We start from the raw sequence: 24,068 nt of genomic DNA, 5'->3' as shown, positions 1-24,068 counted from the left end.
ATATATATATATATTTATATGTTCGGTGAATCTGACCGCTGAGAAGTGTTACTGAGGACAGTTTTGGTGGCTTGAATAGGCATGCCCCATATGCTCACAGAGTTGAAAGCTTAGTCATCAGGGAGTAGCACTATTAGGAGGTGTGGCCTTCTCAGAGGAAGTGAGTCACTGGAGGCGGGCTTTAAGGTTTCAAATGCTCAAGACAGGCCCCGGGTCTCTCTCTTTTCCTGCTGCCGGCATCCAGATGTAGAACTTCCGGATCCTTCTCCAGCACCGTGTCTGCCTGCGCACCACCATGCTTCCCGCCATGATGATAATGCACCGGACCTCTGAACTGTAAGCCAGCTCCAATTAAATGTTTTCCTTTGTAAGAGTTGGCGTGGTTGTGGTGTCTTTTCATAGCAGTAACTAACCCAGACAACAGCCTTCATGGAGTGATATGGTGGTGAAAATACAGAGCACTGAAGGAAAGAGAGACCATGAAATATCCATGGGAGATATTCAGTGGGTGGTGTAAAGAAAACAGAATGACTTGCCTGCTCTGGGCATTTCTGGAAATTGAATTATCAGATGTTCTGGTTCCTTTCACATCTCCAAAGGTTCATCCAAGTTACAGCATCTATCTGTTCTTTATTCCTTTTTTATGACTGAATACTATTTCATCATGCACATATGCCATGTTTTCTTGATCTGTCCTTTAGTGAATGGACATTTTAGTGAGTGGCATTTAGTGAATGCATACCTGTTCATTGCTATATCCACTACTTCCTCGTGTTCCTGGGAATGAATGAATGAATGAATGAATGAATGGCATGATCAGAACTGTCCAAAGCCATAGTTGATAGAATACAAAGCCAGGATTGGAAATCAGGCAGCTAGCCCTCTAGTTCTAACCACCAGACTTGACTGCCCTAATGGGAACCCTGTGTATCTGCTATTTAAATATTTTTGTTACATTCATCTTTGGGGTGTGTGTGTGTGTGTGTGTGTGTGTGTGTAAAGTTCAATGGAGTTATTTCTCTCCTATTATTTGGGTCCTAGGTATTGAACTCAGGTGAGCAGGCTTGGTGGTAAGCACTATTACCATCTCAGTGGCCCCATCTATTCTAATTACAGATGAAGATTACCGTATTCCTCAGAGAATACCAGTGCTGGTACAAAGGTGGGGGCAGGATTAAGAGACAGCAGTTAGAGTGTGCTGCCTGTGTCCTGCAACAGAGGGAAGCTCTTACCCCCCCCCCCATTCCCATCCCAACCCCCGAGCCTAAAGGACAAAGCCAGAGTTCCCAAGTAAGAGTCTGAACAGAGAGGGCTGGGAGACTCACCCAGCCTCCCTGTCCCCTAGCCTCTTGACCTGGAGCCAGCCGAGGTGGGGACAGCAGCCTTGATGGAGCTTATAGGGAAGAGAAAGGACAAACTCAGATGGGAAATGTGCAAATCTGCCTGGCCAGTAATCAGGCCAGAAAGAGAGCAGTGGGTTGAGCTGGTTGCAAAGAGAAGACTCTTTCTAGCTAGTGACTCTTTTCTTTCTTAGGGAGGAGCAGTGTCCTCTGAAGTCAGACTCTCAGAATCAAACATTCCACTTGTGCCTGGAGGGTCCTAAGTCTTGATGCAGAGAAATGGCCACCATATGTCCACGTTAGTGCAGAGCCTCAGACACAGAGGTCGATCGATGCCAACCATGTCGTTATTACACAGGCCCTGGGTCCGCTGCACAACCCGTGTCAGAAGCTGCCCATTTTATACACCTGCTTTCCATCAGCCTGCCCAGAGGGGTTTCAGCCTGTGCGTGGTAGCTCACAACTGTAACCCCAGAACTTGATAGGTGGAGGCAGGCAGATGAGGAGTTCAGGGCCAGTCTCACCTACTTAGAAGTTCAAAAGAAGCCTGAGTTAGCTACATAAGACCCTGTCCCAAAACAAAACAAAACAAAACAAAAAACCCAAGTCAAAAAAAAAAAAAATCAAACAAGATGTCATCTCAACTCCACGTTCCTCGGAACCCTACTCTTCTCCTGTCTGGGGATATCCTTGGTCCTCCAGCAGATAGTCTGCCTCAGGCATGCTCAAGAGAGCCACTTCTGCTGGATGGTAGCTTTGTTCTTAGTGGTCTGCAGCTGACTGGCCCAAGCCATGGGTTGACCTGCCAGGGCATGGAGCAGGACAGAATCTAGAGGATCGAGTAAGTAAGAAGCAGTGTAAATATAGTCTTCCTATCCCATAATGACTCTGATCCCGCCCACCGTCATCTGCGGACCAGCGTATTGCCGGGAGCAGGGAAGGACAAAAGCCCCATTCATTCACCCTGCGCATGCATTCATTCATCCCGTGCACCTGCACATGTGGCCCAAACAAAGGGTTGTGGAAAAATGAAGAGGTAATTTCTGTGATTTGGAGTGGTGCACTTCAATAATCCCTGCACTCTGGAGATGGAGGCAGGAAGATCAGAAGTTCAAGGCCAACCTCTGGTAAATAACAAATCTGAGGCCAGCCTGGATTGCTTGAGAACCTGTCTCAAAAAACAGGAACAGCAAAAGAAAACAAGACGGATGTGTCTTAACGGGGCTAGAGGCAATGGAAGTATCTAGGCCCCTCTCTGAGTCACGTGGGGTCTTTGACATTTGAAGGGCCGCCCCTTTCTCCCAAGTGAACCGGGTTCAAAAGAGCAACAGGAGAGGGGGAGGGGGAATTTAAAAAATGCCCATCTCCTGAACACCATCTTTGTGCGGGTGTCTGGGGGAGGATGGCAGGGCGGGGTCATCTGCCAGCCAAGCCTGTACGACTTAGTTCTTGTTTATTCCACTCACATTTGCGGCAGCTGCCAGGACCCGCCCCCACCGCAGCCACTGGAAGAACTGGAAGTTCAATGTTCTTGCTAAGACTTGGTGCATTTGCTTTAGCTGGGTGTCTGCTGAGGTCTAGCCTGGGAGGGTCTAGCCAAGGTCCGGCCTGAACAGAGAGCGAGCCCGCCGCCATGCCGGCTTGCTGCAACTGGAATGACGTCTTGCAATATGAGACGAACAAAGTCACCCGGATCCAGAGCATGAATTATGGCACCATTAAGTGGTTCCTGCACGTGATCGTCTTTTCTTATGTTAGGTAAGTGGGGTGTGGGATGGGCCGATCTCTGCAGCACTGGACAGCACCAACACCCACAGAGTGCAGCTGCAGGGGCACCTGCTGGATTCCACTCGGTGGTTAAATCTGAGACACACGCTCTCCTAGATGGTTTAGGGGAAACGGGAGGAGGAAGCTGCCCTTGGCTGCAGCTGAAGCAAGCCACAAAGAAAGGGTGGCGGGGCTCTGTGGCTCCCTTCAGCCTTTTCAACTGCAGCAGAGAGATGCCAGGATGAGCAGGGCAGGGCATGCCTGAGGAACCTGGAGACACAGGCCAACATCCTGGGCTCCCAGAGTGGAGGCGGGGATTTCCCCTGGAGAGTCTGAGTCATCCTCAGAGCTGAGGAGGTATAGGACCAGGTTTGGAAATGTTGTTTTGGAGCATTGTCGAGGGGGCCCCTTTAAAACAGCTTGGAGGCAGAGGCAGGTGGATCTCTGAGTTCAAGGCCATCCTGGTTTACAGAGCGAGTTCTAGGACAGCCAAGGCTACACAGAGAAACACTGTCTTCAAAAAAACAAACCAAACCACCACCACCAACATCAAAAAAGCATTTTCCCCAAAATGAATCTCCCCACCCTCTAGCCATCACTTTTGACCTCACCACTGTCCCTTAGTTTCCATGGATTTATCTATTTCTCACATTTCATATCAACAGAACCACACAGCATTCGGTCCTTTGTGACTGGCTCTTCCTCTTAACATGTTTCCAGGGTTCACTTACATTGTCACGTGGGTTAATGCTGTCTACATTCTATGACTGGATGACAGTCCGCTGTACGTAAAATACTTCTCCATTTGTCAGGTGATGGATGTGGGATTGTTTCTATTCTTGCCATCCGGACCCAGGCCCTAATTTCTCCTGGGTTTACCTAGAAGGGGACTTGTTGGGTCACACGGCAGCTGCATGTCACTCTCGGAGGCACTGCTGGGCTGCTTTGCACGGGAGGTTCCCCTTTTCACAGCACCTGAGCATGAGGACTCCGGTCCTGCCTCCTCGCCAACACGCGATACTGTGGCTTTCTGATCATATCTAACCTCGCAGGTGTGATGTGGTCTCTCCTGTGGCTTTGCCGTGTGTTTCTCAGCCCATGGTAACCATGGTGCTTTTGACACAACACGCAGAGGTGCTGTGGTTTAAGAGCGAGAGTGGCCTCTGTGTGTGTGTACTTGTTTGTGTGTGAGGGTAAGTGTGTATGTGGAGGCCAGAGGTCAACTTCCTCGGTAGCTCTCCTCCTCACTGTTATTATGATTTAGACAGTGTCTCTCACAAAACCTGAAGCTTAGCCGGGCGGTGGTGGTGGTTCACGCCTTTAATCCCAGCACTCGGGAGGCAGAGGCAGGTGGATCTCTGTGAGTTCGAGGCCAGCCTGGTCTACAGAGTGAGATCCAGGACAGAGGCTCCAAAACTACATGGAGAAACCCTATCTTGAAAAATCAAAATCAAACCAAAAAAGCAAAAAAACAAAAACAAAAACAAAAAACAAAAACTCTGAAGCTTACCAATTCAGCCAGATTGGCTGCCCACTGAGCACCAGGATCCTACAGGCTCTGCCTCCCTGGTGCTGGGATTACAGGCACCTTCTGCTATGCTCAACTTGTACGCGGTTGCTGCAGGTTGAATTTGGGTCTTTATGTTTACACAGCCCCCAGAGCCACTGCTCAAGCTCAAAGGTGGCCTTTGTTATAGTCCTGGTCCTGGATACATTTTCTTGGCCAAGTCACTTTAACCAGCGCACTGCTGCTTCTTTGTCTGTTCATGCAAGGTTTGGATAGCTAAAGAAGAAAAAGTCCATCTCTTATCATGGTTTTGATGGGAGCCATCCACAACTGGTAGCTATTTCTAAGAAATCGTCTTTGTGAGCAGAATGGATATTTTTATATCCATCCTCTATTTTGAGCCTCAGAGTAACCACAACCATGCTTGGGTTTAAGATGTAGAGATGTGGATTCAAAGCCCTCCCCTTGCATGTTTCTGAAGGAGTCCCTCTGTATGTGCATGTGCACACACATGTGTATAGATGTTTACATGTGTTCTCTGATCTCCATTTTTACTGTTTTGAGACAGGGTCTCTCTCTGAACCCGAGGCTTAGCCATTTGGCTAGGCTGGCAGCCAATGAGCTCCAGGGAGTTCCTTCTCTCTGATTTTCCAGCACTGTCATGATAGGCATATGCCACCAAACCTGGCCTTCATGTGAGAACTCCGGCCTTCATGCTCTTATGACAAGCATTCACTGACTGAGCCATTTCCCCAACCTCTCTGTCTCTTTGGGTCTTAGTTTTCTAATCTACAAAACAGGGACAATCACTGGGACTATTAAATGAGCTAATAACAAAGCTATTGGAGAACTCTATGGCATTTGGCAAACCCTCATTTGGTTTTAGTTATTATTATTAGGGGTGTTACTATTTGGTCTGTGTATTTACTATCCAATAAACATCGATGACAAACATATATGTCAAAAATGAAAAATAAGATGCTCCTTTGACCAGCTGGCAAAGGACCAATGGCCAAGAACACTGGTTAGTAAATGCTCATTTTGTGTTACTATATGGATGGTGTCACACTTCTCCCAACAATGTGACTTTATGGCCTTATTAATTAGGTCCAGTAAAGGATTTCTTGTTTTATTTATTTAGCAATAGGGTCTCACTGTGTGGCCCTGGCTTGCCTGGAACTAGCCTGCCTCTGCCTTCTTAATGATGGGATGAAAGATGTACGCCACTACACCTGTCCAACACATGGCCTCTTCACAGCAGATCAAACAGATAACCATGAACACTCCTTAGAACACTCAGTTCCAGACCTGGAGAGATGGCTCAATGGTTAAGAACCTAGGTTCCGTTCCCAGCACCCACATGGTGGCTGACAACCACCTGTGACTCCAGTTCCAGGGAAATCCAATGCCTCTGTGGGAGCTGTACACACATGGTATGCATATATAAATGCAGGCAAAACACCATGCATACAAAATAAAAATAAATAAACCAGCCAAGTGTTATGGCACATGCCTTTAATCCCAGCACTGGGGAGGGAGAGGCAGACGGATCTCTGTGAGTTCAAAGACAGCCTGGTCTCCAGAGTGAGTTCCAGGTCAGTCAGGGCTACACAGTGAGATCCTGTCTCAAAAATCTTAAAAACAACAACAAAGAAATAAATCTTTAAAAATAATAACTAGATTCTTTCCTGTGATGGAATCAAGCCTTACATGTGTTGAATACCCCCAAATTCAGTTACGCAGATTCTGCAGGAGAGAGCAGTTTCAGTAGTGTATTGACCACGCAGTTAGGTGCCTGTCATCATAAATGTGAGGGGTTAGCTGGTTCAGGGTCCCCTATCAACCTTCACTCTCCCTGCTTCTCAGTGCCTTACTCTCCCACCTGTTCATCAAGATGTAAACCTTCCACCCAGTAGGGCTCCTAGTGAGTCAACCACCTCCACCTTGAGATAAACGGGAAAAATGGCAGCTTTCCTCAGAGCTGGAGAAGAATGGGCTCCAGCGGCCCCACCGGAAGCTGGGACGGCTTTTTTGGCTCTGTGTTCTGGACTATGTAAGGGTTTCAACAAAGTAACAAAGGTAGCCTCAGCTACATCATCGAATTTGAGGCCAGTCTCGGCTGTGTGAAAACCTATCTCAATGGAAAAAAAAAATCTGTTACTAAAATAAATGAAAGAAAGAAAGAAAGGAAGGAAGAAAAAAAGAAAGAAAGAAAAAAGAAAGAAAGAAAGAAGAAAGAGAAAGAAAAATAAGAAAAAAGGAAGGTTGGTAAGCAAAAACAAAACGTTTATTATAAGGTCATTTCTTTTCTTTTTTTTTGTGTGTGTTTTTTTTGAGACAGGGTTTCTCTGTGCAGTTTTGGAGCCTGTCCTGGATCTCACTTTGTAGACCAGGCTGGCCTTGAACTCACAGAGATGCGCCTGGCTCTGCCTTCCGAGTGCTGGGATTAAAGGCGTGCGCCACCACCACCCGGCTATAAATTCATTTCAAAAGCCAGAGATTGGGGGTGGAGAGATGACTTGGGAATTAAGAACACTGGCTGCTCTTATAGAAGACCTGGGTTCAGATCCCAGCACACACATAATAGCCTGTAACTCTGGTTCCAGGGGATCTGAAACATTGTGGCCTTGGCGGGCCTCTGTACATACATGCTGCACATAAACCCACACAGGTACACATACATACATACTACCTGCCAACAATGTTGTCCTTTGAAGCCCCAGGCTGCTTTTTTGCTGGGAAGAGGGTGTGTCTGTGCTTATGTATGGTTTTTAAAATGGAGTCCCAGATTGACTGGCTGTTCCCCAAAGGGTGGCCTCATACCTGGAAGGCTGGGCCTCTTCTGTGAAACAACCTTGGAGGTGGAGAAGATACCGGATATCAAACCCAACCCAGGCCCCAGCTTGATGGCCTCAAGAGAAATGAAATGTGCCATTCATCACCTTGGCCCCAGGTGATATGGTAGAGTTTGGGCAGCTGGAGGATTAGAAAAGGCCCACTGAGGAGGAGACCCCTGTAGGAGAAGAATCCAGTCATGTGACACATGGGACCCAAAGGCCAGTATGTGCAAAGACTGAGGAAGCAAATAAGGACAATAAGGACCTAAGTAAGGAAGAGCTGGATCCGGGGTGGATAAAAGCTGGACTGTGATTCTCTGAAGAACCTATCTATCACTGGGGAGCAGAGCCACCTGACTGGTGTATCTAAAGGTTCCAGTGCCGCTGTGCAGAGGGAAGGGGACATGTAGCTGGACCGGAATGGGGTAGACATGCCCCTGAGAGACTGCTGAAGTTATCCAAATGGGCTAGAATGGGCAGTGGAGTTGGAGAGATGTGGACCAAGTTGAGATGGACCTGCCATGGGGAGAGGTGGCTCAAGTGTCCTGTGGATGTGGATGCCTTTGTCTGTGCCCGTGCAAGACCCTGTGCCTCCCTTTAGAGGTATGCTGGCTGACTCATTGGTCAGGGCTGGTGGAGATACTGAGCAAGCAGCTAAAATGTTCTATTTCCACTGTGATGTCCTTTGTCTAGCCCCAAAATGTTAAAAAATTTTCTGAAACATATAATCTCAAAGAGAGAGAGAGAGAGGAGAGAGACAGAGACAGAGAGAGAGAGAGAGAGAGAGAGAGAGAGAGAGAGAGAGAGAGAAGAAAAAAGAAAAGAAAGCACAATCCCTTTCTCTTTAGCTTTATGGAAGCTGCCGGGGCAGCTGGCTCCTCTGCTCCATTGTGCCACAGCAGAGACTTCTGGGTAGACTGGTGCTTACCCAGGGCTTCTGGTGTCCACTCCAGCCCCGCCTCCCCCGCTGCTAACACAACACTGGACCATGAGTTAACTGCATTGGGCTGGTATTACAGCGTCTCAGAGGGGTGGCCCCGGGGAACTGCAGAAACCAGCAGGGCCCAGACTCTGGACAGACTTGAGCTTTATCTTGAGGGTGCTGGGAAACATGAAGAGGAGGCCGCCTCTTCGGTTCTCTGTCTTCTGTGTTCTCATAATACCTCTTTTTTTCTGCGTGGGTGTCAGGCTGCCCTCTGCCTCTTTGACAGGGACACGGGGGCATTTGGAACTTGCCCAAGTAACCGAAGGTAATCTCCCATCTCGAAGTCCTCATTCATGTCTATACTCTTCCCTGATAAGGTTCCATTGCTAGAGGTCAGGATCGGCAAATCCTTGGCAACAGGAAGGACTACTGATAGTATCCAGCTCTTTTAGGGGGCAGCGGCAGCTGAGGCCCTGGTGCCTGGTTCCCATTGAGAGGGACTGTTGGTTTGGAATTGTCCAATAACCTTTACAAATCCCTTTGGTGACCAAAGTCACAGAAGCACAGAGGCAGAGCTGAGACTGAACTTTGAACATCGTATCCAGACTTCATGCTCAGATTGGAACGTGAAGGAGGTGGCCTGGTGGGAGGTCAAACAGTATTGGGCCATGCAGCTGTGAACTGATGGTGATCTGAACTGAGGAGGCGACAGAGGACAGGTGGAGTTGAGCAACATCAGCCGGATCAGAGACAGGGTTTCAAGTAACTTCCAGTGCAGCTGACCTCCTGCCGCTACCACCCAAGTGGCGTGCTTGCCTACCTCAGCCTGGGCTGGAGTGGACACCAGAAGCCGTTGGGTATTCATCAGTCTACCCAGAAGCCTTTGCTGTGGCACAGTGGAGCAGAGGAGCCGGCTGCCCGGGTAGCTTCCATACATGAACAATGTATGACCCTTACAGAGAGAATGGGTCAAGAATGTGTCACATTTCTGACCTGGGCAGCTGGTGAGAAGTTGATGGAATGCCTTCCTGGAGTTAGTATGTTCAGGAGGAAAAGTAATTGGGGTCAAAGGCTAAGTTCTGAGCTTAAGGCTTTGAGTTTGAATGGTACACGAGGCTCATAGCTGTGCATATTGATTGTGTAGATACTTGCTTTCAGAGCTTTAAGATAGATTATATATCACCAGCCTATAGATGGTAATTGGAGCCATGGACATCCTCAACTGACCAGCAAGAAAACGAAAGCAAGAAGCTTGGACCAGAGCTGGCATCCAAGGGGCAGGGAGATGCAGAAGTTCCCAAGGGATTCAGAGATGGAGAGGCCAGAGAGATCAAGGAGGTCAGGAGACTGTAGGCTCCTCGAGGCTGAGGGAAGAAGGAGAAGGAAGTGGGCCCTGGCCACCAGAGCCGATCACGTCGTCTGTAGCATGTCTGCCGGACCGGGAAGGGAGTGAGCTGGCAAAGGAGGCATCGGAGAAGCAGTGTGGGGTGGGAGCCAGACTGGAGTGGAGTGAATGGAGATGCGGAAATGGACGTGGTGACTCACTCTTTCGAAAGACTGGGCTGCACAGGAGGAGCCAGGCCCTGCACGTGGTAGAAGAATGGGGGAGGGGCTGTATTTTTAAGATGAGAAGTCATACTTAAATGCAGATGGGGGGAACGAGGGAGAGGGATGGCATAAATGAAAAACCACCACGGTCACTGTCATCTTCACCGGCACCAGCTAGCAACCCCAGGGAAAGCTCGCGGGGCACCCTTCTTTCTGTACTCACGATACAGCTCCATTCTGCACCCTTCTCCTTGAGAGGGCTCCTCACTACTGCTACATCCATCCTCATCACCATACCGATGCCCAGGGTGCCACCCAGACCCTTCCCCGCCTCAGCCACGCCCATGAGACCATGCCCTTGTCTGTCAAGACCTTTGTGAAAGGCCGTCCGTGTGCACGCTTTTGCTTTGCATGAGACAACGCCACCTTCTGTAGTTTGATCCAAGGAATTGAGACATAAATATGCATGCCCTTTGACCTGGTGGTTCACCTCAGGAGGACTGGCAACATGAGAGGGTGTAGAGGCAGCAAAGGCGGGAGCGAGGTCCTGGGACTAGCTGTGGAGTAAACCAACGTAAAGGCAGGCCTCTCTCCCGCGCTTTCACTTAGAGTTACCTTTGCTCAGAACTCAGGGTTCTTTCTAAGAGGCAGGCAGACTTTGCTGAGAGGCACTTCCTGCCTGGGGAGCTGGGCGAGAGAACCTTCTCATCATGCTGTCTGTGGACCAGCTCTGCAGCTACACATCGGTGAAAGTCCTTCATATCCAAAGCGTATGGGTCGGGACTCTGAAGAAAATCTTTCTAGTGGCCATCTGCATCTACATTTGGTGAGTCAGGCGAGAGCCAGTCAGTCCCAGGGCTTCCGGACCAAACCTCCCTCTTCACCTCCGCTCTCTCCTGGCTACCTTCTCTTTGGCCAGACTGGTCTGCAAGGGTCGGTGGGTGACTCTAGCTTCTCCTGTTTCAGGTCTCCTGTGTGGGCCAGGTTCTCCAGCTCTTCCCTCCCCACCTCTCCATCTTACCCATTCTACCAGGCACAGCTAGATACCTGGCTCCTTAACACTGCTTGCTCCAGGGCCTGGTGACTTTGTGTGCACCTGGATGCATTGAACATCAGTTTCTTAGAGCTAATAGTCACCAGGATTAGAGGTTAGAGAATTGTGACCTCATTCAAGGACTGAGCCCATGGCCCAGAGAGGAAGCTTGGTTTCTCTTGAATCATCACACAAGGTCAAGAGTTCGTGACTGGATTAATCATTAGACTGTTCTTTCTAACAGGCAAGATACTGCAAACTCTCTTTTCTCCTTTGATGCATCTCTAGGATGTGTTAATAGAATTTTCATGCTCCCTGGCTAGTGGTGGTGCACACCTTTAATCCCAGCATGTGTTCAGGCAGGAGGCAGAGGCAGGCAGATCTCTGTGAGTTCAAGACCAGCCTGGTCTACAGAGTGAGTTCCAGGACAGCTAGGGCTACACAGAGAAACCCTGTCTTGAAAAAAAAATAATAATTTCATGTTCATTATGATACAAAGGTCCATTATGTTTGCAAAGCCTTTATGATTTTTGACAGGGCTGGATTCTATTAAAGATGATTGTGTTGCACATTCTAGAATAGATTATGATGCATCAGACTGAGCTTCCCAAATGGTAGAGCATGTGTTGTTCTGGGGGGATGTTGCAATGGATAACTTGAAAGAACATTGCAAGAATTTTGTATGTGTTTTGAGACTGAAGTGAGACTGAACTCTCATAACTGTATTTGTCTACACTGTTCTACTAAGCTCTGTATCGTACATGTCGAGTGGGTCCTGAATCTGGATTTCCAGCACCAACACCTTAAAAAAAAACTGTTCACATTTTGTGCTCATATACCACAGTGCACGTGCTCATGTGCCATGGCGTGCATGTGGAGGTCAGAGAACAACTTTTGGAAGTCAGTTCTCTCCGTCCATCATTGTATGGTTCTGGGGATCAAACCCAGGTTGTCAGTCTTGTTGGAAAGTGCCTTTACTTACTGAGCCATCTCATTGGACCAGTTCCTTCCTTCTTTCATCACTGTTGGAGAAACACTAAAATGTGCCATGAATAATATAATACCTACTATGTGCTACTGTGCAACTTAAGAAACTGAAGCGTGCTAATCCAGGTTTGCTCCCTGTAAACTCATCCTTCATCCCGTTCTCTTTCCCCTGGTAAACATCATCGTGAATTTGATGTTTGTTCCTTTGTTCCATGTGTTGTCTGTATCTATAAAAATGTGTGAATTTTTTTCTTAGATAAGTTTTCTTTATGTAGCTCTGGCTGTCCTGGAACTTACTCTGTAGACCAGGCTGGCCTGGAACTCAGAGATCCACCTGCCTCTGCGTCCTGAGTGCGGGGATTAAAGGCGTATGCAATTTTTATCTTACCTATCAAGGTAAAATTCATATAGCATAAAACGGACCACTTGGGGGGCAGGGAGTAAAGGACTATTTTAAAGTGAACACACAGGTGGCATTTAACACATGTTTGTTATATAATAAATGCCTTTATCTACCAATACATTTTTGTCCTTTTTTTTTGGGGGGGGGTTGTTTTTCGAGACAGAGTTTCTCTGTGTAGCTTTGGTGCCTGTCCTGGAACTCGCTCTGTAGACCAGGCTGGCCTCGAACTCACAGAGATCCGCCTGCCTCTGCCACCACCACCACCTGGCTATTTTTGTCATCTTAAAAGGAAATAATATATTCATTAACTATCATTCCCCATTTCTTCTCTCCTGCCACTATCCATCTTCTGTCCCTATAGATTTATCTATTTTGCATATTTCTTATAAATGAAATGACCTGCTGGGTGTGGTGGTGCACACCTTTAATCCCAGCATTCGAGAGGCAGAGGCAGAAGGATCTCTGTGAGTTCAAAGGTCATCCTGGTCTACAACAGGACAACCAGGACTACATAGAGAGACCCTGTTTCAAAAAGACAGAACAAAAAAAAAATCTAACGAGCTGAAATAAGAGCAAGCAGAGCTGAGGTGTCCCTGAACCCTGGGACAGAGCCAGTCAACCCACCAGGAATGGGACTGAGTTGAAATTCTGTCTATAGTAGTAGGTAATACTAAGGGGTGGGAGAGGTACAGCTGCTGGTCCCAGTTTGCAGAGACAGAGCATCACAAGGAAGCAGGTGGCCGGGCAGAAGCATCTCCCACGACCACAGAGTCTGCAGCCCACACTACCGCCCTGGGTTGGGAGAAAACCACTGACGCTTTTTCATCTGCCTTCTCAGCTTTGCTTTGGTGAGTGACAAGCTGTATCAGCGGAAAGAGTCTGTTATCAGCTCGGTGCACACCAAGGTCAAAGGGATCGCAGAGGTGACGGAGAACGTCATGGAGGGTGGGGTGCTGAAGTCTCTGCACAGCGTCTTTGACACGGCAGACTACACCTTCCCTTTGCAGGTGAGCACCAGGCAGCTGGCGCCCTTGGTCACTGCCTCATTTAAAAAAAAAAAAAAAAGTTGGCTTGGGACTAGAGATCTAGCTCAACTGGTCGAATGCTTGGCTAGCATGCATGAAACCCTAGGTTCAGTCCCTGGCACCACATAAAACCGGTGGGAGTATAAGCCTGTAGCCCCAGGAGGTCAAGGATGGAGAATTGGGAGTTCAAGGTCACCCTCAGTGGCATAGTGAGTTTGAGGCCAGTCTGGAATACGTCAGACCTTGTCTCAATAGAAAAGAAAAGCATTGGCCCGATTTAAAAGCCTGTGAAAATCCCAACTGAGAAAACCTAAAAATTGCAAAACTGGGTCACAGCCAGCAGCTCAAAGAAGATGCGTCTCTGCTTTTTCGAGTCCTCAGGGCTGCTGGAAATAGCGCATCCTGGCGCATTCCAAATGGGATCTGATTCACTGGCGCGCCCATGCGCAAGCCAGCGGCTTTAGAAGCAGGGCCAGCGCATAGCCAGCTCAGCCAGGATTCAGAAGGGCAGAGAGCTTGTCATCTGCTTGTGTGATGACCTTCTATCACTGAAAAGGCCTCCGGGAGAAGGTTCTTGAATCTCTCTAAAGAAAGGATGTGGTGACGGAGAGAGGAAAAAAAAGGTGTAGGTCGCAGAGAAGTGTGTGGCTGGCCGGCTGGCTGAGGCTGCAACGCAGGAGAAATGAAGCGATTAACCAAAAAAGGAGAAATAAAAGTGAGGCCAAGAAGTTAGGAACAGATGGGGGTGGGAAGGACCAAGGAACCCATGTGCAACCCTGCGGAGCCGGAGCACTTGGCAAAACCATCAGGCCCAGGCTGCTATTTGTTTCTAGCTACAAACCATAAAAGCCACTGATTGCCCAGGTAGTGGGAAGCCCCACAGCCTTCCATTAAGCCCGGAGAAATCTGAACAGCTTGCCCAGGGTGCGGCCCACACCCCACCTCCGCTTCCCCAGCTCTCCAGAGCCTCAATTTAATGGGATTTTACTGTGTCAGGAAAATAACACAGCTGCTTTTTGAGGCTGGCTCGGAAAATGACTGCTCCCCACATTTGAAAGCTCCCCTGCTCCCCCTTTGCCCGGTGAGACAATTCCTGCAGCTTTGATGTTAAGCCCTTGGCAAAGTCTATGTTGCCCACGGCTGATTTCTAGAGGCTTCTCAGAGTACAAAGGCTCGCCCCCAGGCACTTAGCGAAACATATGCTGCTTAAGGAGTTCTGTTCCCCAAGGTCTTGCCTTTACCCCTCCATTTCTCTCTGCAGGGGAACTCATTCTTCGTAATGACAAATTTCCTCAAGTCAGAAGGCCAAGAACAGAAGCTGTGTCCTGAGGTAAGTAGGGGACCCTCTCAGAGAGGTCAAGAGGGGGATGCATTCTGGGAAAGAGATCTCTGTCCGCTCTCCTTAGTCTAGGGGCCTGAGTGAACACCCACTCTTGCTCCCAGCGACATGATTCCAGGCCTGTGTTATTTCACATTTCACCAGAGCCTCACAAATTCAGGAGGGTAACTCCTAGGCTCTATTTGACACAAGAAAACACTTAAGACGTTTCACGGTACACTACAAGCCCTCAGAAAATGTGCTGCTTGTGGAACAAAAAAAAAAATCACCCAGAGCAGATGAAACCCAAGGCCTCCCTCTACGGGGGTGTGGGGGGGTACTGCCAGCCTGGAGGGTACCACATGACTCTGGGGAGGGGACTTTAGCCCACCTGCAGTGTGGCCTGGGTCACTCCACCTGGACATGTGCCTCCTCTCTTTGCTTGTCAATAGTCACACCATCTCTGGTCATCTCAATAAATGTGGCCAAGCCCTAATGTACACCTGACTATGTGTGGCTTCTTCCAGCTCTTCAAACTCCTGTGCACCTGAAGGGGTTCACACAGCTTGGTTTAGTCTCAGTTCCGTGGTGGGCTGGGCTAAGCTGGGTGACTGGCTTTCTGTTGGTTTGGCTCGTCCCTCACAGAGCTGTGGTTGCAAAGCCGCTGCCTTTAAGCAGCATTTGGCAGCTCAAAGTGCTGAGCACCTCTTCACTTCCAGGGACTCTCTGGGGTTTTTCTTCTCGGGGGTCTTTCCACATGCGTACTCCAGAAGAGCAGCCAACTTTCCAAACTGCAGCTCAGGGACCCCAGAGCCAAGAAGGGCAGAGGAAGGTCTGAGCCTGGAGCTGGCACCGTGTTAGTTCTGTGACTTCTGTGCTCACACACAGAGTCAGCTCCAAAGGGAGGGAAATACTTCATCTGTCGGTCAGGAGAGTGACCGGGACCCTCTCCAACCCATGCAGCAAACACAAAACTAATGTTGTTAGAGTTACTTTTACAGACAAGAATAGAATTGGTTTATCTTCTTTCTCAGGGGTTCCTTATAGTTGATAATGAAAATCACAACTGCCCCAAAGCCACAGTACGTAATCATTCATTCATTCACTCATTCATTCATTTATTTACATTACAATGATCAAGCCCTGTTATGAGTCGGGCAGGTAGTTAGGCTATAGAGATGTGACCGAGGCTTTGCAGGTAAAAGATTCATAGTTGAATTTAGGGGTTACCAAGAGGAGAACCCGGGGACCTGGTAGGCCATAGAAAGAAAGCAATCCAGGCAGTAAAGAGAGAATGAGTCTGAAAACTGGGAACTATTCACTGAGCAAGGACTACATGCCAAGCCCTCTTTCCAAAATTACTTCCATCTCCAAGCATCCATGCAAGTCAAGGCACTTTACCCTCCTTGTGATGGGTCAAACACAGCCTAGAGGAAGTGAACTGACCTGGCCAAGGTAACACAACCCACAGAGGAAGCTGCTCTCACGGAACCCAGGAGTACCTGGACTCAAGACCTAGAGCTTTGCCCTGATCTTATTAAAAAAACAAAAAAACAAAACAAAACAAAAAAACAAACAAACAACAACAACCAAAAAAAAAACCCACAGATGAGCCGGGCGGTGGTGGCACATGCCTTCAATCCCAGCACTCGGGAGGCAGAAGCAGGCGGATCTCTGTGAATTCCAGGCCAGCCTGGGCTACAGAGCGAGTTCCAGGACAGCCAGGACTACACAGAGAAACCCTGTCTCAAACAAACAAACAAAAACCAACCAAATGCCCCGATGACCACGAGCAGAGGCTACTGCACACCTGTGTTTGTTCTGTCTTTCCTGAGACTGGCCAGTGGACCTGCTGCATGAAGTCAAACATACACCAAGCCCTCTCTTTTCTCTTCCCTTATTCCATCCTTCAGCCCCAGACACAGCTGACCCATTTTCTCCGGCCAGCAGTGTGCTGGCAATGTCCTTTCTTCCCACACGGTCTGCCGCGCCTGGGTACCTGTCAGGTTCTCGGTCCCGTGGCTGCAAGGCCACTACAACCTCAACCTCGCCACCTGCTCTCTACCCCAAAGGCCATCCCTGAAAGTGCCCCCTGGCTGCCCTGACATCTGCTGTTTACATTTTTATTTTTGAGATATAATTCATACACTTTAAAACCTATGACTTCCAAGTATACAATTTAGTGATTTCAACATCATATAAACCATCACCATAATTACCTAATTCCACAAAATTTTCCACCACCACCACCCGCCCAGGAAACTTTGATTCCTCAAACAAATTGTCTCCATTAGTGACCAATCTCTTCCCTGTCTCCATAGCCATGGACAACCCGTCTGCTCTCCCTCTGTGGATTTGGTTATCCATTTCCTGTACATAGAACCATACAGGACATGGCCTCCTGTGTCTGGTCCCTTCCACACTGCATCCTGTTTTGAAGTCAGTCCATGATGTAGCATGTGTCAAGACCTGGCTGAACAAGCCTCCACGTGTGGGGCTGGAAAAATGGGCCAGCCATTAAAGTACTTGCTATTCACGCATGAGGATCTGAGTTCGAGTCTCGGCATCCATGTAAAAAGCCAGGTGTCGCTGTACTCATTTGTGAGCCTAGTGCTAGGGAGGCAGACAGGTGGACCCCCAGGGCTTGATGGAAGGCTAGCCAGACCAGCCAAGTAGGTGAGCTACAGTCTTAGTGGGAGACCTTGTCTCAAAAAATAAGGTGGAGAGTGATAGAAAGGTACCTGACATTGACCTCTGGCTTACACACACACATACACACACACTCGCTCCACTTATGAGTGAACCACCTTTAATTTGTCCAGTCTCCCCCCCGATGGATCTGACCCGTTTTCACTTTCTGACCACTGGGCACAGTGCTGCAGTGAACAGTGGTGAGCAGGGGTTTGTGGGCTCTTGGGGATGCATGCTCACTCTTCATTTTCCTGCAGTATCCCCGCCAAGGTACGCAGTGTGATTCTGACAAGGACTGTACAAAGGGGTGGATGGACCCGCAAAGCAAAGGTACTTTTCTCTGCCTTTCCCTGAACTGCTGAGGAGGGGTGCTCTGGCGTCTCTGACATTCCTGATGTCCAGTTTCGAGTCCTCAGCCTCCGGCTTTCGGTTGCCTTTTCTTCCACCAAATCACAGGTCAGGCTGTCTGTCCTCTGATTTGTCCCCAGCTGGCCAACTGAAGCCTGTAAGTGTGACTTGAATGCCCCAGGGAGAGATGTAGGTTCAGGGTCTAATTGTCGGAGAACTTCCCCAAGGGTGGAGGAACTTGAACCTCCAAACCTGGGAGTTTAGCTTTTTAATTTTACTTTCCTTCCTTCCCTCCCTTCCGCTTGCTTTTTTCTTTTCTTTCCAGGGTTTCTTGCAAGCTGGGTAAGCACTCTACCTCTGAGCTACAGTTCCAACCTTGCAAAAAGACATTGCCTCATGTTTTAACTTTTAAAAGGCGCAAGACTCTAGTGTGGTAGTACAGGTCTTTAACCCCAGCATTCCTGGGGCAGAGGTAGAGGCAGGTGGATCTCTGTGCGTTCGAGGCCAGCCTCGTCTACAAAGCAAGTTCCAGGCCTGTCGGAGCTTAAATAGAGAGACCCTGTCTCAAAACAAGGAAGGAAGAGCCACCAGTGATTACAATGTACACACTCATGCTCACAGAAAAGCACCCTGCGTTCATTCCACAACATGTGTATGTGGGTTGCCATGGAGATCATTGTAATGTGGCTTGCCTTTTATCAGTTCTCTCTCTTCCTGACACTTCAGAAAGATGCTCCCCAAGTTCATCATGTGGCTTCACACATCCCCAGACCCCTGGAGGCACTCAGATGCCACATGAGAAGCTATACTTCAGTCCATGTATAGTATACATTGTATACAGAACTCTCCTCTTAGGCATCTCTCCCAGCAAAAATAGACAAACAAAACAAAGGACAGGCAGACTCAGAGGTTAAGAGCACTGGCTGCTCTTCCAGAGGTCCTGAGTTCAATTCCCAGCAACCACATGATGGCTCACAACCATCTGTAATGAGATCTGGCGCCCTCTTCTGGCCTGCAGGCATACATGCAGACAGAACACTGTATACATAATAAATAAATAAACTTTAAAAAAAAAAAAGTGAGCCAGGTGGCGGTGGTGCATGTCTTTAATCCCAGTACTCAGGAGGCAGAGCCAGGCGGATCTCTGTGAGTTCAAGGCCAGCCTGGTCTACAGAGTGAGTGCCAAGGAAGGTGCAAAGCTGCACAGAGAAACCCTGTCTTGAAAAACCAAAATAAAACAAGAGTGTAGCATCATGTCTGTGTGGGCAAAGTACATGGTGCCCCTTAGAGATACTCCTCTTCCAGTACATTCACATCTATGGTTCTTCAACCCCTTAAAACTTATAGGAATCCAGACTGGAAAGTGTATACCCTATGATGATAAGAACAAGAAAAAGAAGACCTGTGAAGTCTTTGCCTGGTGTCCCACTGAGGAGGGGAAAGAAGCCCCCCGGTGAGTTGCATGGTGTGTGTGGGGGCACAAACAATGGCCTTGGCAGTGCCAGGTGAGGCCTTTCCCTGGCTCCTGAGCTTCTCTGATCAGCATAGCCCTGGCTGCAAAGTGCTGGTTTGGAGACCTCTACACCATCTCTAGGAAGGCTCTGCCAGCTCTTAACATGTTGCCGAAGTCCTGAACCATCTGGCATGGAGCTGTGACCTGGACCACCCTTAGGTGGCCCTGCCTATCATGGCTGCTCTGGAAGAGCAGGGTTGACTCTGACCCATCTGTGCTCATTAAATGACAAAGGATATGAAGGGCTGGGGAGGCGGCTCAGTGAGTGAAGGGCCTGCCCAGCAAGCCTGGGGACCTAGGTTTGCATCCCAAGTACTGGCATGAATAGCCAGGTGTAGCAGCAGATGGCTGCAGAGTCAGCCAGGGGCTGCTGGCCAGCCAGTCTAGCTCACCAAATTGGTGAGCTCTAGGTTCAGTGAGAGACACTGCTTCAAGAATGTAAGGTGAGGGCTGGAGAGATGGCTCAGAGGTTAAGAGCAGAGGCTGCTCTTCCAGAGGTCCTGAGTTCAATTCCCAGCAACCACATGGTGGCTCACAACCACCTGTAATGAGATCTGGCGCCCTCTTCTGGCCTGCAGGCATACATGCAGGTAGAACACTGTATACATAATAAATAAGTAAATAAATCTTTTTTTAAAAATGTAAGGTGGAGAGTGATGGAGAAAGATATCTGATACCAACTGCTAGCCTCCACAAATGAGCATTCTGAAGTCTGCGCTTCTGTATACACATGCATAACACACACACACACACACACAGAGAGAGAGAGAGAGAGAAGAGAGAGAGAGAGAGAGAGAGAGAGAAAGAAAGAAAGGAGGCAAGGAGGAAATCTTCAGGTCAGTTCCAGCTGGATTCTCCCATGTCCAAAGTGTGTTATGATTTCAGTAATACAGTCTTATCAACTATGTATGATGAGCAACCAGGACCAATGGCAACAGGACCCCTGCCTCCTCCACCCCCAGCGGTTTCTCATAGGGAAGTATCCCACATCTGGCACTGAGATCTTAATTTAATAACTCATGTCTTCTTCCTTTTTTTCAAGACAGGGTTTCTCTGTGTAGTTTTGGTGCCTGTCCTGGATCTCACTCTGAAGCCCAGGCTGGCCTCGAACTCACAGGGACCCACCTGGCTCTGCCAGGTGCTAGGATCAAAGGCGTGCGCCTCCGCCGCTCAGCCAACTCTTGTCTTCTATGGAAGCACTGTCTACCCAAAGCATGAAGCTTAAAATATCTTTTTGCTTGTTTGTTTTGTTTCTCAGTGGAGTTCTGGAACTCACTCTGTAGACCAGGCTGGTCTCGAATTCACGGAGATCCGCCTGCCTCTGCCTCTGCCTCCTGAGTGCTGGGATTAAAGGCATGTGCCATTACCATCTAGTGAAATTTAAAATATCCTTAGGCCAGAATCCAGAACAAAGCAGGAATTCGTTGTAAATACTATTTTATGCATGTACCATGATTCCAACTTTATTAAACAGAAAAGGAAGGTATAATTTTTTAAATTAATTAGTTAACTAATTTTTACTGCATAAATGAGACATCCAGAGTCCCTGGTTCCAGGCTTTGAAGGTGTGAGGTTCTCTCTTCTCCCCCACCCCCTCCCTTCTAGTTATTCTCTCTGCTGTTTTGACTTTTCCTCACATTGTAGTTCAAAGTGTTCAAAGATTACTTTTGTTCCCACAAAAGTGCTGGAAAGTTCTCATTGGCATGACTGTGTCTTATGACCTCTATGAACCAATCACTGTGGTCAAGGGGAGAGTGGCTGGCACCATGCGGCCAGCCTTAGGTCACATGTCCATGTGGGACACTCCAGATGAACAGGAAGTAGAGTTGTCCCCATTCAATCCTCTGGAGCATCTGTGGGCTGGGAAGCCTAAGAGGGAGAAAACCTGAGACTATATGCCAAGAGGCGCCAGTATGGATGTTGGACAGGCAAAAAAATGACAGTATTCTCCATAGCTATGTCCCAACAGAACCAAAACTAGGTTCCAGAAATCCTGGAATGAAAGTCAGATTCTTGGTGGCCCCTTCTACCCTTGCCTGCTGCTGCTAAAGTAGCAAGAAGCAGTACCAGAATTGTTTGTTTGTGCTTTGGTTTTTTGTCTTGGGGGGGTTGTTTTGTTTTGGTTTTTGTTTTTTCAAGACAGGGTTTCTCTGTGTAGCACTGGCTATCCTGGAACTCGCTCTGTAGAGCAGGCTGGCCTCGAACTCACAGAGATCGGCCTGCCTCTGCCTCCCGAGTGCTGGGATTAAAGGTGTGCACCACTACTGCTCAGCATTTTAACCTGCAGCCAGCCTCCATCTTTCATAGCTTATCAACTGCTAATGGTCTTGTTCATCACTGTATCCCAGTGCCCCCGCTCCACGTCCCATACCACAATTATTTGCTAATGAGTGGCTGTCTGGCTGGTGGGTAGGTGGCCTTCCTGTGGCCTGGAATTTTGATTCCTCTAACTCAGTGTAGAACTAAATGCTACCCAGAGCCTCTGATGGAAGAATGAGTGAATGAATGACTGGATAAATGAATGATAGAGACAACTCTGTCTGTGGTCCTGTGATAAGACCTGGGCATATCAAAATAAAATTATCAATCAGCCTTGCAGGGACTTCAAGCCTATCCAGAAAGCCTCAAACGTGGGTGCTCAAAAGCTGACTGGCGGGTTGGGGATTTAGCTCAGTGGTAGAGCGCTTGCCTAGCAAGCACAAGGCCCTGGGTTCGATTCTCAGCTCAAGACAAAAAAAAAAAGCCGACTGTCTCAAAGCCAGTTCAGCTAAGTCTGTCTCAGGTTCAGGTTTACTGGTGGATGGCGCTTGACTCCAGCCACAGTCGGCGCACTTAGAGCACCATAATCAGCAAGTGCTACATGTCAGACTCTTTCCTGTCTGTCCTTGGGGAGCTAGTTGTCAGATGTTAACACATCCCTGCACAATAGCCAAACACGCAATTGTATCGGTGTTGGACATGACTCCGTAACTGCCATGAGGGTCTTGAGAAGGGAAAAGGTCTCCAGGAGGAGCTACAGGGCCTTATGGAGAACTTTGGGAAGTGGCTGTATTCATTTCCCTTCACTCAAAACCCTCTGGTCCCATGAACTCTTTGTCCCGGAGATCACTGATCCTGATTTTTCTCTCCCAGGCCTGCACTCCTGAGGAGCGCTGAAAACTTCACTGTACTCATCAAGAACAACATTGACTTCCCCGGCCACAACTACACTACGTAAGCATCTCAAATGCCTGGCTGTATGGATCCGTTATCAAGGTTATGGAACAAATGATCCCAAACCTAGGGAGCCTAAAAATTAACAAGAGCTTTTTCTCTCTCTCTCATCTGTGGATCGGGAATCCAGAAACGTCTTTGCTGGGTGGTTCTGGGTCATGCCCTTTCCAGAGCTGTCAGTCAGAGCTTCTGTAAGCTCTAAGTTTGATCAGAGCTGAGTCCTTTTCCGGCCTTACCCATGTGGCTGAGACAGCAAGGCTAAGTTCCTCACCATGCTCATCTCACCCAAGGACTGTTTGAGTCTCCTTAGGATGTGGTGATTGCTTCACCAGAGCAAGATGAGCAAGGTAACTGAGAGAGAAGCCCCAAATCTCTGAAGTGATACCCAACCAGTTCTGCAATATGCCGTTGGTCACAAAGATTGTTCTTAGCGCAATGTAAGAGGACATGCTACAAGGGTCCCCAGGAGACAAGGGAGCTGCTACACAGCTCATACCAATGAGTGATGGATCTGTTTGTAGTAGATCAATGTCAAGTTCAACAATGTCCCAATGGGAGCTTGACACCATCTGTGATGGGAGCATTTACACCACGGTAATCAGCAAGCGATACTTAGCAGGCCCTGGTTTCCCCTTTAGAGAGATGGTTGGTAAAAAACATCTGTTTGCAATTCTTCACAGGAGAAACATCTTGCCAGATACAGGCATCCTTTGCACCTTTCATAAGACTCAGAACCCTCAGTGTCCCATTTTCCGACTCGGGGACATCTTCCAGGAAGCAGGAGAGAACTTTTCAGAGGTGGCAGTTCAGGTTGGTGGGGTTTTCGCACAGTGGTTGTACATGTGTCGGGAGGTAGAGGTTGTCAAATGTCAAATGGCAGTGTCTGATTGGAGAGGCTGACATCCTGGCTCACATTCATTTATATTTGGTAAACCATGCCCCATGCCAACGGTTTCGCCTGCATTCCTTCAGGGACTCCCACAGTCCTGAGCGAGCTACTTGGTGTATTTTTCCTGTGGTTGCGGTAACAAATCACCACGGATGTACGGCTTAAAGTAACATGTTTTCTTCTGTGCCTGGAGTAGAAGACCAGAATCCGAGCTGAGCTCAGTGTCAAAAGCAGCGCACTCCCTCTGGAGGATTCAGGGGAAAATGCATGTTTGCTTTACCTCCCCAGCTGTGCTCCTGGTGTTTACTTATTGGTTGGTAGTCCCTTCCTCCATCTTCTCTCTCTCTCTCTCTCTCTGGATGGGGTTTCTCTGTGTAGCCCTGGCTGTCCTGGAACTCACTCTGTAGACCAGGCTGGCCTCGAACTCACAGAGATTCACTTGCCTCTGCCTCCCAAGTGCTGGGATTAAAGGCGTTCGCTACCACTGCCCAGCACACTGAAACCTTTTTTTTTTTTTAAAGATTTATTTATTTATTATGTACACAGCATATATTACTGCAGGCCAGAAAAAGGCATTAGATATCATTACAGATGGTTGTGAGCCACCATGTGGTTGCTGGGAATTGAACTCCTGAAACCTTTTTTTTTTTTTTTTGAGCTGAGGATCGAACCCAGGGCCTGTGCTTGCTAGGCAAACGCTCTACTGCTGAGCTAAGTCCCCAAC

At 48.4% G+C, this 24,068-nt stretch overlaps 1 protein-coding gene across 1 annotated transcript in view; it reads left to right on the top strand.

Annotated features, from left to right (window-relative positions):
* Nucleotides 1-2,737: 2,737 nt before the first annotated feature.
* The window catches only part of P2rx7 (purinergic receptor P2X 7), a 38,089-nt gene continuing 16,758 nt past the window's right edge, over nucleotides 2,738-24,068 (top strand). The window contains exons 1-7 of the mRNA XM_036172641.1: nucleotides 2,738-3,098; nucleotides 13,186-13,354; nucleotides 14,634-14,702; nucleotides 17,639-17,711; nucleotides 19,077-19,182; nucleotides 22,375-22,455; nucleotides 23,136-23,265. Coding sequence (XP_036028534.1) covers nucleotides 2,974-3,098; nucleotides 13,186-13,354; nucleotides 14,634-14,702; nucleotides 17,639-17,711; nucleotides 19,077-19,182; nucleotides 22,375-22,455; nucleotides 23,136-23,265 — 753 coding nt within the window. The 5' untranslated portion in view covers nucleotides 2,738-2,973. The remainder of the gene's footprint in view (nucleotides 3,099-13,185; nucleotides 13,355-14,633; nucleotides 14,703-17,638; nucleotides 17,712-19,076; nucleotides 19,183-22,374; nucleotides 22,456-23,135; nucleotides 23,266-24,068) is intronic.

This window comes from Onychomys torridus, chromosome 22, assembly GCF_903995425.1.
Source record: "Onychomys torridus chromosome 22, mOncTor1.1, whole genome shotgun sequence".
NCBI lineage: Eukaryota > Metazoa > Chordata > Mammalia > Rodentia > Cricetidae > Onychomys > Onychomys torridus.
Note: the sequence above shows the minus strand (reverse complement) of the source record. Positions and strands in the feature narration are given on the sequence as shown.